This window comes from Gadus chalcogrammus, chromosome 15 (genome assembly GCF_026213295.1).
Source record: "Gadus chalcogrammus isolate NIFS_2021 chromosome 15, NIFS_Gcha_1.0, whole genome shotgun sequence".
NCBI lineage: Eukaryota > Metazoa > Chordata > Actinopteri > Gadiformes > Gadidae > Gadus > Gadus chalcogrammus.
In genome coordinates this window covers 9018510-9034080 of record NC_079426.1, presented here as the reverse complement: position 1 = coordinate 9034080, position 15571 = coordinate 9018510, and the positions used below count along the sequence as shown (strand labels likewise).

Genomic DNA, 15571 nt, shown 5'->3' with positions numbered 1-15571 from the left:
CCATAGATCTGCTGTGCCAGTGCATTGAGCAAGTGAAAGACTGGATGTGCCGAAATTTCCTTCAGCTAAATGAGGATAAAACAGAGATAATTGTATTTGGTGCTAAAACGGAAAGGCTTAAAGTAACCCAACACCTTCACTCTCTGTCCCTGAAAACCTCAATCAAAGCCAGAAACCTAGGGGTTATCATGCATTCTGATTTACATTTCGAAAGTCACATCAAATCAGTTGCAAAATCTGCATATTATCACCTTAAAAATGTAGCAAGGCTTAGAGGGCTCATGTCCACAGAAGACTTACAAAAACGTGTACATGCCTTTATCACTAGTAAGCTTGATTCCTGCAATGGTCTCCTTACAGGTCTCCCAAAACAAACTCTGAGGAAGCTTCAGCTTGTTCAGAATGCTGCTGCTAGAGTTTTAACAAAGACCAAAAAATTTGAACATATTACACCAATTCTTAAATCGTTACATTGGCTTCCTGTAGGTCAGAGAATTGATTTTAAAATCATGTTGCTAACCTATAAATCCCTACATGGTTTAGGCCCAAAATATTTAACTGATATGCTTCCACTACATAAGCCTTCTAGAACACTAAGATCTTCTGAGACCAATCTGTTAATTATCCCCAGAGTAAACACGAAACATGGGAAAGCAGGATTTAGTTACTATGCAACAAATAGCTGGAATAAACTCCCTGAGGATTTAAGACTTGCCCCAACTCTGAGCACCTTCAAAACAAGATTGAAGACTTTTATGTTTGCTTTAGCTTTCTGCTAAATCTTAAATACTTTACCTTTATTTTACTAAAATGCCTTTTTAATTTTCCCTTTATTTTCTATTTTTTACCAGAAAAATACATGATCTGATACCAGAGAGAAAGGTTGCTGGGCTAGAGTCCTAGAAGCTGGGTTAGAGTCCTAGAATATTGTCCTTTAGGTCGGGTTGTAGTCCCGACTTGGGTTCCAGAGAGACTGTTGATCTGATCTTAAATAACTTTCAATTTAATTTTCTCACTTTCTTAAATACATTGCACTTTCAATTTTACTTACTAAAAAGCCTTTTTAACTTTCTCTTTGCATATGTTTTCTTTTACTTATCTATTATTTTATTTTAATGTATAACAATGTTTATATGTGAAGCACTTTGAGTCTGCCTTGTGTATGAAAAGTGCTATATAAATAAAGTTGCCTTGCCTTGCCTTAATATGTGTCTCTCTGACTCTGTGTCTCTATATGCGTGTGTCTCTCTCTGTCTCTGTCTCTCTTTCATTCGCTCTGTCTCTTTCTCTCTCTCTTTCACTCTCTGTCTCTCTGTCTCTTTGTGTCCTCTCTCTGTCTCTTTGTGCTCTGTCCTCTCTGTCTACATGGCAGGTTGGGTCATTCCAGTTGTTTGTCGAAGGGTACAAAGATGCTGAACATTGGCTCAGACGGTTCGAAGCCGAGCCTCTGCCAGAGAACATAAATCGTCAGCTACAGATCCATTTTGAAAGGCTTGTGGTCCTGGATTACATCATAAGGAATACCGGTTGGTTTTTGTTTTTACTTGATGATGATGCAGAACGTAATGCATGTCAATGGATTTTATTGCTTTTACTCATATTTTGTTGGGTTTTCTGCTTGCAGATAGAGGAAACGATAACTGGCTGATAAAATATGACTATCCAATGGACAGTGGAGGCATTCGTGTGAGTAAACCACGACCATGACTCAGTTACCAGCAGACAGATATTAATTGGGGAAGATACTATGGTTCTATTTTAAAGCATCTTGGATGCTGTTCGGGGCACCATTCGTTATTTTTTGGCTTTAATCCATTACTCCAAAGTAAATCCAAAAGTAAGCCATTTGTCCCTTTAGTTTGTGTTTAAAGGAGTGTTTACTTTGTGTGTGTGCGTGTGTGTGTGTGCAGGATACAGACTGGGTAGTGGTGAAGGACCCTATAGTTAGGCTGGCTGCCATTGACAACGGCCTGGCATTTCCCCTGAAACATCCCGACTCCTGGAGAGCCTGTGAGTCCCAACAACTCTAAAAGCACAGTTACCCCACACTGAAATGATACCTCAGCGACAGCACCATCTGGTGGAGCACTGTTATTGCAGCGGTACACTCTGCTAGAATATTGCAAGCTACTGTACAAAATTTCCACTTCATAACTTGGGGGATATTAGTCTGATATGTGCATAATCTATATAAAAATAGCTAACACCACCAGACTTTTTTGGTGCTCTTCGATAGAAAACGCCCCAATACTTTCACCTATAGATAATGTGTTTATTTTCATCTATGTATCGTTATTGGAATAATAAGAATATTGGCCTATCAGCTTATGAACATCGCTATTGTATTGAACAGTACATTTGATATCGGTGCCACTGAACGGTGCCACCCTGAGGTTCACTTTTAGTGTATTCAGTCTTGTGTCAGTCAGTGCTGACCATTCGCCTCATCAGTCCCTGCTGATAAGAGGTTTGTCCCTCTCCTCCCGCTGCAGACCCATTCTACTGGGCGTGGCTCTCCCAGGCCAAGGTTCCCTTCTCCCAGGAGATCAAGGATCTGGTGCTTCCCAAACTCAACGATCCAAACTTTATCCAAGACCTCGAGGAGGACCTCTATGAGCTTTTCAAGGTGCGCACACGTTTTGTTTTTTTTGTGGAAAGAAGAATTTAATCAACCATGATGATCCATTTGATTGTCATGAATGTGTGTCTTTAACATGCACCGTGTGTGTGTGTGTGTGTGTGTGTGTGTGTGTGTGTGTGTGTGTGTGTGTGTGTGTGTGTGTGTGTGTGTGTGTGTGTGTGTGTGTGTGTGTGTGTGTGTGTGTGTGTGTGTGTGTGTGTGTGTTTTGCAGAAAGACCCAGGATTTGATCGGGGTCAGTTCCATAAGCAGATTTCTGTGATGCGAGGGCAGGTGAGAGAATAAAAAAATAAGGAAGGATATTCCAGTGTTGTGGGGATTCCAACTGAGAGTTCTGGGTTCAATAGGTCCACAGCCTAGTGGGGGGAGGGGTGGGGGGGGTAGCCTATCCCACAGCCTATCCCCCAGGTCTATCCAATACCTGCTCCTTGATGACATGTATCCAAATTCACTTGAAAAAGTTTGAAAAGAAGAGGAATAATTGTAAACATTAGTCATATAAATAATCAATGCCCTCTCAATGCCTCATCACCATGCATGTCTCACTTGGTTTCTCCCCCCCCCCCCCCCCCCCCCCACTAGATCCTAAACCTGAGCCAGGCGCTGAAGGAGGGCAAGACGCCCCTCCAGCTGGTGCAGATGGCCTCTGTGACCGTAGAGACAGCAAGGAGCCCTCAGAGATCCAGCAACCAGGCCTACACTCATAGCTTTCAGAGCCGCAGGCCGTTCTTCACCTGGTGGTAGCAGACAGGGTACTGCATGCTTGGAGCTGGAAACATGGACTATTGGTGAAATAAGAATAGGACAAGACAAAACTGAGATGGAACCTATGACGGCCGATCAACCTCATCACTATCTGGTGTGTTGCAGCAAAGCATCCAGGGAGATTAACCTTAAATGGGATGTGCGCTGAACCAGATTAATGCTTCATGAATCATAATGACAATGTAGTCTATTTCATTGATGTTGTGTTCCTGCATCTGAGACCTGCATACTATTACAACTATCCCGGGCCAAGTTGTTGAGGGACAGTAGATATGTAACCAAATATCTGTTTGGTTTCCGCCTGCTAACCTGGCAGCATAATGCGTAAATTAATCAGTTGTTCATGCGTTATTTATTTTATTGATTATGTCCAGAATTTTCAACCTTTCATAAATCATATCTTGCCGTTGACGAAACCGGGGTGACCAGGTATGTAATGCACTCCTATAGACAAGAATGGGAGCTGAATCGTTTGCAAGGACAGTTACAATTGTCTTGACCTGTTGTAGAAAATGTTTTTGTCTCTCCATTTAATTTATCCTACCTCTAAATCCTGAAAGAATGTTGCAGACTTTGTCAAAGGAGTGTGACCATGAGGGAGGAAACATTGGCTGAATTTAATTGTTCTTTGGATGTGTAAGCGTTTTTGTGTAGCAACTGTATGCTCCCTTCTGGGGGTCATGACATGTTTGAAAATGACAGCTTTGAACAATGAATAACACCATGCATCTGCAGATCGGTGTAAGAAATGTACATCTACAAAGGGGGGGAAGGGGAAACGCAAGCTATAGATTGGCTTGTCCCTTGATTTGATTTCCTTTTTTAAATCGCAGTGCCATGAAGTCCTCCAGAAGAACAAGAACTACCTGCAAGAACACCCTTGTAGTCATTTCATTTTTGTTATTTTTGATTTGTTTGATTTAAAGTGTGTCCTGAATGCATATTTAAATGTATGTAATTTATTTCCAACTATGCATTCTAACAATTATTAATATTAAATATTGTGTGACAATGTGACCTAATTGTTGTCTTGGTATGTGTGGTGTTGTAACTGAACTAAGTTATGTATCCCAAGGGGCAGTAAAACACGTTGTGCTTTGTGTCTTTGTATACACAAAGAGCAGGTTACTTTGGTTAAACCACCACAGCTTCGGCAAACCATAAACCCTCATCTGCAATGTGGGAGAGCTGCTGGCTGTGTGCTGCTTGTACGGTCCTTTTCCCACATTCAAGGCTCTTTATTGTTTCACTTCCTCAATTCAAGGTTTTTTGGGTGGTTTTTTGAATGTGTCATTTTGTTTTGCAAGAGAGGCCAACAACCGAATTGCAACCAGAAGGGAAGTGCACATCCAATCACTGTGGATCAGGAATGTTATCTTTTTATTGTCTGACTTGAATTTTTTATTTTCTGAGGGCCCACCTTCCCCCTCTCACTCCAACACTCTGGTTTTCACAGATTTAGGAGTTTGACCACAGCCTTTGACTAGATTGTAAACTATTCAATGACAAAGAAGCTCTCTGTGGTCATTTCTGGTCACTATAAATAGCGTTAATGACATCCCACCAATGGCATACTTGCCCTCATTGTGACTGTGTGTCATATATCAAGGAAAAACACAGCCCCCGTTCACCACCACATAGTCTAGGCTGTGAAGTGGTGGCAGCAGAACAGATGGGGACTGAACAGACCCGCCCTCCCTGTCCGTCAACACGGACAATGAACGATCCATGCTATCAATGATGTCACCAATGAGGTCATCAATGACATCAATACCTTTTGTGTGGAACTGGTACTTTAGCCCCCCCCCTTTTCTCTATCCTTGGAATGCTTCTAGATATTTGTACATAAGTTCCTTCTGCTGTGACTAATAGCTGTCATCTTCCTAATGGACTACAATCTAATTTGTTTACCATTATACATATCCATACATCCACAATATGTGGTATTATACATCTTTGAGTCTATCCTAAAGGTTACGTGATGTAAATCAGTCCAAGAAATCAGGGTATATGAAGTTAGTCATGCAGGGAGAGATGGTTTCCTTGTGATAATAGCCTTTTGCTGAAAGGGCGGGAGAGAAATACGTTGGCCTCCAGGAAATGTCTTTTTGGTTGAGCGCTAAAGTAAATATTACATATTTTCTCATCCAGAATAGTCTCTGGCTTCACATGCACACAAGTGCCCTTATGGTCCATATTTTCCTGCCTGGAACTACAGACAAAGGAAAAACTTTAAGCTACCTGAATCTTCTATTGGTGAGAGCAGATAACATCAGTTTCACACTCATGTTTTAGAGTCATTATACATTATAGTAGTCAACACTCTACAGTCAACTTTAAATAATAACTTTCTGAAATTTGTCTGTTATGTCTAAACATTTAAAAACCGAATCTTCAGCCATTCATTCGTAGAGAAACTAAATGTAAGTGAACCATCAAGTATATTTTTCCACTTTTGTTTTTGTTACATGCATCTGTAGTTAATATTGTTAGCAACCCAAAAAACCTTTTAAATCACTGCACAATCATTTCCCTGTGTTCTATTCACATGACGGTGTATACTGAATGCCAGTTAAGCTGTTGGGTACTGACTCATTGACAACACAGTGTTCAGTGTTTGTGAGCAGGCATGTGCATTAAAGCAGGATAACACTTTGAAGAGAAAATATTTTGGGGGGAGGGGTTGGTTGTGGTGATGATGAGAGAAAAGCATGGCTCTGTGTGTGTGTGTGTGTGTGTGTGTGTGTGTGTGTGTGTGTGTGTGTGTGTGTGTGTGTGTGTGTGTGTGTGTGTGTGTGTGTGTGTGTGTGTGTGAGGGGGAAGTGGGAAGGGGGGGGGGGGATGGTGCACCTTTTAGAAGTGTTGGATTTATGTCCCAGGACTGCAGCTGTTTAACGTTAGACACACACACACGCACGCACGCACGCACGCACACACACACACACACACACACACACACACACACACACACACACACACACACACACACACACACACACACACACACACACAACCCACTTTACTGTACAGGGTGAAGTAGAAGGGATACTGATCAAACAGAAACAGCACAAGATAAATGTCCACCAAAATAATTTTACAAATTGTTTGTTAGTCTGTCAGCCCGACAGTCATTACAATAATTGCATTCAGTCAGTCATGGAGAAGAAGAGGCTACAGATTGGGATTAAGGGGAGATAATTGTTCCCTGGATCTCTACTGAAAGGAGCCATACATGGTGTTGCCTAGCACTGGGCTCCAGACAGCAGCAGTGTTTCCTATAAACGCGTTTGTTGGGAGTGAGACTATTGAATCATCTCCTGCTAGCTCTAGCTTCCTTGTGATTGGCTGGGCCCCAGACCACCTCTCAGGTCCCCAGTAGCCTGTTCCGGTAAAGACAAGCCCCTGCTTAGATGATTCCACCAGATCATATCCAACACATACCCACACACACACACACACACACACACACACACACACACACACACACACACACACACACACACACACACACGCACACGCACACACACGCACACGCACACGCACACGCACACGCACACGCACACACACACAAAGACAATGACACACAGACATACACAAACTATCCCCCAAAATAACATATAGATTCATGACATTTTAAAGGTGAATTGTTGTATTATTGTGACATACAACTCAAACACAACAGTAATGCTGAACACACACACACACACACACACACACACACACACACACACACACACACACACACACACACACACACACAGGGCCGACGGACTGCGGGGACAAGGGGGACAGTTGTGGGGGGGCCCAAGGCAGAGGGGGGGCCAATGAAAAAAATAAATAAATAAATAAATAAATTACTTATCGGCCACGTCTTCCCCCCCCCCCCCCCCGTCAACAATCGCTCCATACCCCCCCCCCCCCCCCCCCCCCCCCCCGCCGTCAAAAATCGCTCCACACACACCCCCCCCCGTCAACAATCTCTCCATACCCCCCCCCCCCCTCAACAACTTAGCGCAGGGGGGTCCATCAGTACCTATAGTATAGGGGCCCAGGATTTGGTGCAACGGCCCTGCACACACACACACACACACACGTTTTTTCTCTTTATGGGAGTTGGGAGTTCCTCTTTCATCCTTGATTACAGTGAGAGATTACATCGAGAAGCCTCCAGTGAGCTTTATAAGGCCCATCTGTGGTCGTGTTACACTTAAATGGTTCCTACAGAATCCTCGTAGCTTTTCTCTCTTAAACAAGGTTCTCCGGGGCCCTTATTTTGTCTCTCCTAACTAGATCTGTGCATAATTTACAGAAGTAATCAACACAATGATGAGACATAAAACATCAGACAGACTTTTACAGACGCATACCCTGAGAAGAGTATTGTGTTTAGCACCTTGTTGAACTACTCTTGTGTGAATATTTCAGTTGTTTTACAGATAATGGAAAATGTTTTTATGGCCTAATGACATGAAATAATCCTCTCATGGATCCACACTGACTTATTTATTTGTAGACATGGATTTGGAGCTATTACACTCATACATCAAATGTATTGCAATAGAAGCACCACCAATAACACTCGTACATTTGCTTGTTGTCTGAAAGTTGTTGCTGTGGTTAAGCAGGCTGCCCATTGACAGAAAGGCACATTTTCACCAGGAGTGAAAATACTGTTAAAGCTTTTTAAAAGGTTTTCAACTGCACTTGAGTTGCGGAGCACCGCTTATCATAAAAAATCATGGAGAAAAAATACAAAACATAATGTAAAAAATATATATAGCCTACTTTCATTTGCAAAAAATAAGTCAAGATAAGATTTACCTTCAATTATACGATAATACAAAAACTCAATAAGGCCTGAGGGGTGGACTTGACCAAAAGAACAATCTCTCCACGTTTGCTTGGACCACAAGAGAAGACCCCCTCCCCATGAACCCTTCAAACCCACTCCCTGCTACTTTTACGACGTCACAAATCCTCAAAAAACTGTTTTTTCACCGCGACACTTTCTGCAACCGTTAAAGATAGCCGAAAGCAGGTACACCACGGCGCACAGGCACGCGAACACGGCGGCCGTGAAATAGACCTTGTAGACGCAGGGGTACTTGTACTCGGGAAGGTTGCAGTAGGAGTATTGATCAGTCTTGTGAATCATCACTCCAATCGCAGGCAAGTAGAGCACGGCGGCTGCAACGTCGTGCAACAGGTTACTCAGCAACCAGTGGTCTCCGCCGAGGATGGGAACAAGGTCCTGCTTGTTCAGGAGAGTGAGGAAGAAAAGGGCGAGGGTCAGCAGCCAGAAGAGCACAGCCACGAACAGGACAAAGTGGATCGAGCCCTCGTATTTGTTCGCGGCGATGGTGACCCACAGCCCGGCCCCGAAGATGATCTGGAGGATCCGGATGATGCCCAGAAAACTCTTGAGGAAGCCCACAATGTTCTTCCTCACCTCGGGCTGGGGAGTTGCTTGTGGTGGCATCTCTCTCTCTCCCTCTCTCTCAGTCTCTCTCTCTCTGTCTCTTTCTCTCTCTTGCTCTCTTCTGACCGCTCTCGTTTTGTTTTTCAAGCAGGGCGCGTTCTTCCTGCCAGCTGCCAACAGCTGGGGGAAAGGGCAAAGAAACCGTGGATCAGAAAATAATGAAACGTCCCAGTTGCTTTGAAGAAGAGACAAGAAAAGGGGGTTGGTTTTAAAAGGACTCCCTGTTCTTTCCTCGGCTCCGGGCTTTTTTAATGTCTTATGTTTCGTCTTTTCCGTTTCCTCTGTCTAGTGTAACGTCCGAACTCCGTACTATGGGGCGGTGGCAGAGGAGGTGTGCTGCAACACGCTCCGCCTCCCCATCCAGCCTCCTCTACATCCCCCCCCCCCCCCCCCCCCATCTCTCTCTCTCTCTCCCCCCCCCTCCCCCCCTCTCCTCTCTCTCTCTCTCTCTCCCCCCCCTCCCCCCCTCTCCTCTCTCTCTCTCTCTCTCTCTCTCTCTCTCTCTCTCTCTCTCTCTCTCTCTCTCTCTCTCTCTCTCTCTCTCTCTCTCTCTCTCTCTCTCTCTCTCTCTCTCTCTCTCTCTCTCTCTCTCTCTCTCAATTCAATTCAATTCAATTCAAAAAAGTTTTATTGGCATGAGAAATATACATGAGCATTGCCAAAGCAGTGCAAATGTATTATACATATTAAAAAATAAAAAGTAAAAAGGTCAGGTATATAGTATAAGATATAATAAGTATAAAACGTTAAATACAAAATATCGATACATGTTATACTATAAAAGTACGATAAAAAACGAAAAGGTGCAATATTATAAAAATTACAAAAATTACAGTATCTCGTATAAACATAAATTAAAAATACTCTAAATACACAGTAAATTATGGAGGATGTGTGCAATAGTGCATTTATTGTGTGAAGAGTGAGGCCAGGGGGATAATTCTATGGGGAGTTCTCTCATCAAAACAGGTGACGAATCTTGCTGCTGCATTCGCACATTGTTGCCTTTCTCCCAACAGGTATGGCAGTTTGTGAGCATCTGGAGTGTCTTTGAAGCATGTCTTTGTAATCCGTGGGAAGTGTGTATTCCTGATGTCTTCGTATGACTGGCAGCAAGTCAGGAAGACGTGCAGTTCTGTTTCTAGTTGGTTGTGTGTGCAGTGGGAACACAGTCTGTCTTCTTTTGGGAGCCAGGTCTGTCTGTGGCGTCCCTTCTTGATGGCAAGGCTGTGTTCGCTGAGTGTATCTGGTCAAGGATTTCCTCAGTTTTGGGTCGTCACAGTGGTCAGGTATTCTGCCACGGTGTAGTCTCTGTTAAGGGACAAATAGCTGGCCAATTTACTCTTTTTGGTGGACTCTTTCCAATGTGCCAAATACTTTTCCTTTTGTTTTCTTAAAATTGGGTTTTGCCTGATGTGTTGGTTGTTGTGTGTTGGCCAGAGTCCCAGGACAAGCTGGCTAAGGGGACACTTTTCTGGGTGTAACTCTCTATGGGCACGAGCCTTGTTGTGGAGTGTGTTGCTGTCGCTTTCCTTAAGGTGGTTATAAAATTGTAGGGCTCTCTTCTGAATTTTAACGATTGGATATCGTCCTAATTCTGCTCTGCATGCATTCTCTCTCTCTCTCTCTCTCTCTCTCTCTCTCTCTCTCTCTCTCTCTCTCTCTCTCTCTCTCTCTCTCTCTCTCTGTCTGATATACTAGACATACAGACAGCCTATTTTATGGATTTATGGATTGAATTATGTGCTATAGGTCAACAACAAAGCTGGGACCTATAGGCATAAGCATTTAATAACTCATGCATCCAGTTAATCAAAGCCTCATGTTTAATTCCGATGGTCCCCTCCTGTGAACACACGAAATGCATAAATCATTATGTTTTCTCGAAAGCATATGCGTCATTCTCAGGCTGGCAACGTTTATACCATCACATGATTGACCAATGGCTCACGTGGATATCTGCGCCAGGTTTATTGACGTCAATGGATGTAACGTACTTAGGAGGCGGGTTCAGTTGTGCAAACACTGGGAACTGATTGGTCAGGAACGAGACGCTTTCCAGGCCGGGAGGAGGGATTTATGGGGCACCTCCGCTCCCATTGGTACGTTGACGGTGGTGGCACGTCAGTGGAAATCGGCTCAAGGCTAAAAATTAAGCATGGGTCAGAAGAGAAGAGAGAAGGAAAGATAGTGAACGGATACCTCAAGATAATGAGCCTCGGTAAACTATTTGGAAACAAGCAGACGGATCGCGTTTAAGGAAAGGAGAGGAAGATGATATAGAGTGGATTGCAGTCAACAAATCCGTTCTTTTTGGGGGTAAGACGACATAAAATTCTTGAAAGTAGCTTTCATTAGATTACACTGCAGTAGGCTGCTCATTGTCAACTGTACCTTTTCAACATTAGACTCAATTGAGTCTCAAAACGCTTGCTTAAATAGGTTGGTAAAATGCAGTCGCTTCTGCACAACATTATCTTCTGCATTAATAACGATGGAAAAGTTCAACTTGCATGGCAATAAACCGTAAAGTAGCCTGGTTCCTCAAAACAAATGCGTCGTTCAGAACAAGAAGTGACTCCTAACGTCCGTTTTATGATCTAATGTTTCAGATATTTTTTCATATCTTTTCGGTCATCTCTACTTTATAAATTGTTTATATCGTTATTCAGCTTGTTACTTGTTACGTTATAATGGTATTATACAGTCTTATTTACTATAACACAGGTCCCACAACAAAAAGTAGCCAATGGAGATGTTTACTGATCATAGGTTATCGATACTAATCGGTTTAACCTGAACCCAGCGCACCTTGACCTATTAAAGACATGTAATGGAAGAAGCCAGGGTGTAACCCATCAATGTTTGGCAGCTTTTAATGGTCAAAGACTTAAGGGTCAAATACAAAATGAGGGACACCTAATTGAATCACAGCTTGACATACATAGGCCTGCTCTTCTGTAGTCCACTCAAAGAAGCACAGCCAGCGTTAGAGACACGGTACTGGTGTAGGCTGCTCCCGTTCTAATTCTCTGAAGTGGGATTAAACAACCGGGAGCAGTAAAAGCGACAGCTTCCCATCAGCTAATTTGGCCACTAAAAGTCAGTCCATCATTCAAACCCTGACGCCAATCTTAGGGGATGTAGTCAATTTGTGAAGGCTTTTTCTATCTTCCAATGGCCGAGTTGAGTTGATCGGTTTTTCTTGTAGCTCATAACTTCTTATTCAGAAGGCCTATATACAAAGGATACTGCCAGTTAGTTATACATAGAACATAGAGCTAGTTTACCTGCATGTTTTCTTTGTATGCTCTTTGCATAAGCGTCTTCTAAATGTAATGTATAAATGTTTACCTCCATCCAGCTTTTGTGTGGCCCCAGCTCCGGTGCATCTCCCTTCTGAGATGGAAGCTGAGGCAGCAGCGCCTCCAACCCCCAGCAGCGCTCCCTTGTGGCGGCTTGAGGAACGGCGGGCCAGGAAGCCAGCTTCGGCCAACATCTTCGGCGGGGTGGCGCTTTGGCAACTCCAGAAACTTTTCCAAGCAGCGGGCGACCAGGACGCGGAGCAGAGGGCCCAGCTGGTCTGGGGTCAGGGGGGTGAGGCGGAGCTGGCCCAGGCCCTGATAGGGCTGAGGGCCCGGGGCCGTCGTCGAGGGCTGAAGACCCACCGCAGAGATGGGCAGATGGGTTCCCGCTGGCTGAGGGCCTTCCATCACATGAGGTAGGAATGTGACGGAAGGCCCTCAGGAATGATGACGCACACAGGCACACAGACTGACCTGATGTCACACATACAAAACCGCGCACAGGCAGACAGACAGACAGACGCACACACCGAGTAGATATCTGCACACAAATGGACACAAACGCACGCCTTTCCATTGGACCCCATGTTGAATCACCTGATGTGTGCTTTGTCTTGCAACAAACAGCTCTTTTTTCTCTTTTTCTGTCCCAGGATTCGCGAGGCTTCCCCGAACAGTCGTGGCGTCGGTTCAAACGAAGACAGCAGCAGCAGCAGCAGCGTCAACAACCACAACGATGACGACGAGGACGAGGACGAGGCGGAGGATTCAGATAAAGAAACACTCTGTCCTGTAGAACCGTGCACACAGACCCAGGCGAAAGATGTCTCTGGGGCCACAGTTTCTCTGCCCCACAGCCAGGGTTCAATCGACACTCCTGACGAGCTGCGCCGGGCTGGCCCCGGGCTACGGCGGGGCTCTGAAAGCCGTCCAGAACGATACCTCCATCACATTATTCACTAACTCCACCCCAAGCCGGGCTGTCGTCTCCAGCCCTCTCTGTGTGGCTGAATGTCTTCCTGAGGAGATGAGACCAGTAGACGATCTTCTCTCAATACTTGAACTGCCATGTTTGGACTCGGTGATGCTGCTCTGTGTGTGTGTGTGTGTGTGTGTGTGTGTGTGTGTGTGTGTGTGTGTGTGTGTGTGTGTGTGTGTGTGTGTGTGTGTGTGTGTGTGTGTGTGTGTGTGTGTGTGTGTGTGTGTGTGTGTGTGTGCGCGCGCGCGCGTTTGAACGTGAACCAGGGTGAAACTATTTGTATATCTACCCCCACTACTGAACCGAAACTGAAACAAACCTTCAGTGGTTTTAGGCAAGGAAGTGTATTTCATAACTGCAGGGCGTTGCAGTTCCCAGATGAAAAAGTGCATTATGTAAACGGGAAATCTATGAACTCTTAGCTCATCAAGGGTGTAGCAATGCTTTGGACAATGACTGTCTCTCTCAATGGATGCCTTATGACGCAAATATAGAACACGAATGCACCAGTAAATGGAAGTTCCAGGTTCAGAATTAGTTTCATGGCGAATATAAATAGTGTTGCAAAAAGCTTGGCAAAACTTTATTGAATCAGGATCTGTCCCCCTACTCGGCCTGAATTACAACAACCTTTCCGACCCATGTGATGCAGGACAATGGGTCGTGGTGAATCAAAACTCAAACCAAAGACACTAAAGAGTGGTCTCTTCAATGATCATCCCAAAGAAAATGACTGATATGTATGAGTTGTGATTTGTGCATACTTGTAAGTTAAATGTCAAAGGGTTGTGTGTTAACCATTCAACAAGTTTATTAGTTGAATCATGAGTTTCCTTCACAACTGTGTACACGTAATAACTTTTGGATATTTTTAACAGTTTATACAGGTGGGTAAATGTTCATTTTAGCATAAGGTATCCACAGCAAGTGTGTTACGATGTGGAACATATGTTTAAGAAATGTTTTTACACTAAGGGTACAAAATTATTTAAAAGCACAACATGCTTTAGTATTCTCCTTGTTGGTCTCTTGATTGAAATGATAACACACACACACACACACACACACACACACACACACACACACAGACACACACAGACAATACAATGACAGTCAGACATTGATGTATTGGCCTCGTTTGTCTGTTATGTCACTTGGATAATAATGAATTGTAAATACTGTTCTTATTTTACTTCTGAGAAGAAAAACACAAAATTTGATTTGATAACATCAAGATCTGATATTGATTTAGCCAAAATAGGCTATCTTTAAGCCAATATATTTATCCTCTCACATTTAACAACTCAAATTTATCATCATGGTTCACTCTCACTCACTCACTCACTAACAGAGATATATTAACCCTGAAACAAACACTCAACAGTGTCTCCTGCAGAACAAGCTCTAGGCTCTATGAGCCACATCTTGAGTATCTGCACCTCTTTTGAACCCTAATGTATTTTCCACCAGCTATCTCTCACAATTGCACATAAATCTACTTTTTGATGTGTCTTCAAAGGCGCTATAATCCAAGGTTAAAATAACTACTTCAGAAGATCGTCTGATCTCGGAAGCTAAGCAGGGCAGGCCTGGTTTGTACTTGGATGGGAGACCGCCTGGGAATACCAGGTGCTGTAAGCTTTTACTTTTTCAGTCATTGGTTTTGTAAGAATCTCTTGTACAAAACCCTGTTTGGCCCTAGCAATAACTGCTTCCTGCCATACCGCCATGAACACGCCCGATCTCGTCTTTCCGGAAGCTAAGCAGGGCCGGGCCTGGTTGGTACTTGGATGGGAAACCGCCTGGGAATACTAGCTGCTGTAAGCATTTACTTTTTCAATCATTGGTTTTGTAAGAATATCTTGTTCAAAACCCTGTCTTGCCCCAGCAATAATTGTTTATGGCTATGCCGCCATGAACAAGCCGGATAGGTTCAATATACCGCTTGAAGAAAAAAAAAAAAAGTTATCGATATAGCCTATCGATATATTGAACCTGGGGAGTAGGTTCAATATATTGCTTGAAGAGAAAAATAAATAGCGATATAGCCCATAGATATATTGAACCAAAAAAACTATCCGTAAATTGAACCTGTTTTTCAATATATGGATAGATCAGGTTCAATATATCGCTCGAAGAAAAATAGAAAATCTATCGATATATATTGACCCTGGGGAGGGGGGGGGGGGGGGGGGTACCGCTTGAAGAAAACAAATAATCTGTCTATATATCTAGCCTGGGGGGGTAGGTTCAATATTTCGCTTGAGGAAAAAAATTAAAAATAAATCTGTCCAATCTGTCCAGATAAATAAATGTATAGACTGTAGAGATTTATTAGTAGGCCTACATTTTTTCAAGCAATATATGGAACCTACCCCCCAGGCTCAATATATGAAACAGATTT

At 43.5% G+C, this 15571-nt stretch overlaps 2 protein-coding genes across 2 annotated transcripts; one reads left to right on the top strand and one right to left on the bottom strand.

Annotated features, from left to right (window-relative positions):
• Positions 1-7522: 7522 nt before the first annotated feature.
• On the bottom strand, positions 7523-9159 carry marveld1 (MARVEL domain containing 1). The gene has a single exon (XM_056610170.1). It carries the CDS (start codon positions 8881-8883, stop codon positions 8383-8385), a length of 501 nt encoding a protein of 166 aa, XP_056466145.1. The 5' UTR covers positions 8884-9159; the 3' UTR covers positions 7523-8382.
• Positions 9160-10962: 1803 nt separating this feature from the next.
• Positions 10963-14256, top strand: avpi1 (arginine vasopressin induced 1). Its single transcript, XM_056610165.1, has 3 exons — positions 10963-11202; positions 12248-12604; positions 12842-14256. Exons 2-3 carry the CDS (start codon positions 12288-12290, stop codon positions 13149-13151), a joined length of 627 nt encoding a protein of 208 aa, XP_056466140.1. The 5' UTR covers positions 10963-11202; positions 12248-12287; the 3' UTR covers positions 13152-14256.
• Positions 14257-15571: the final 1315 nt, after the last annotated feature.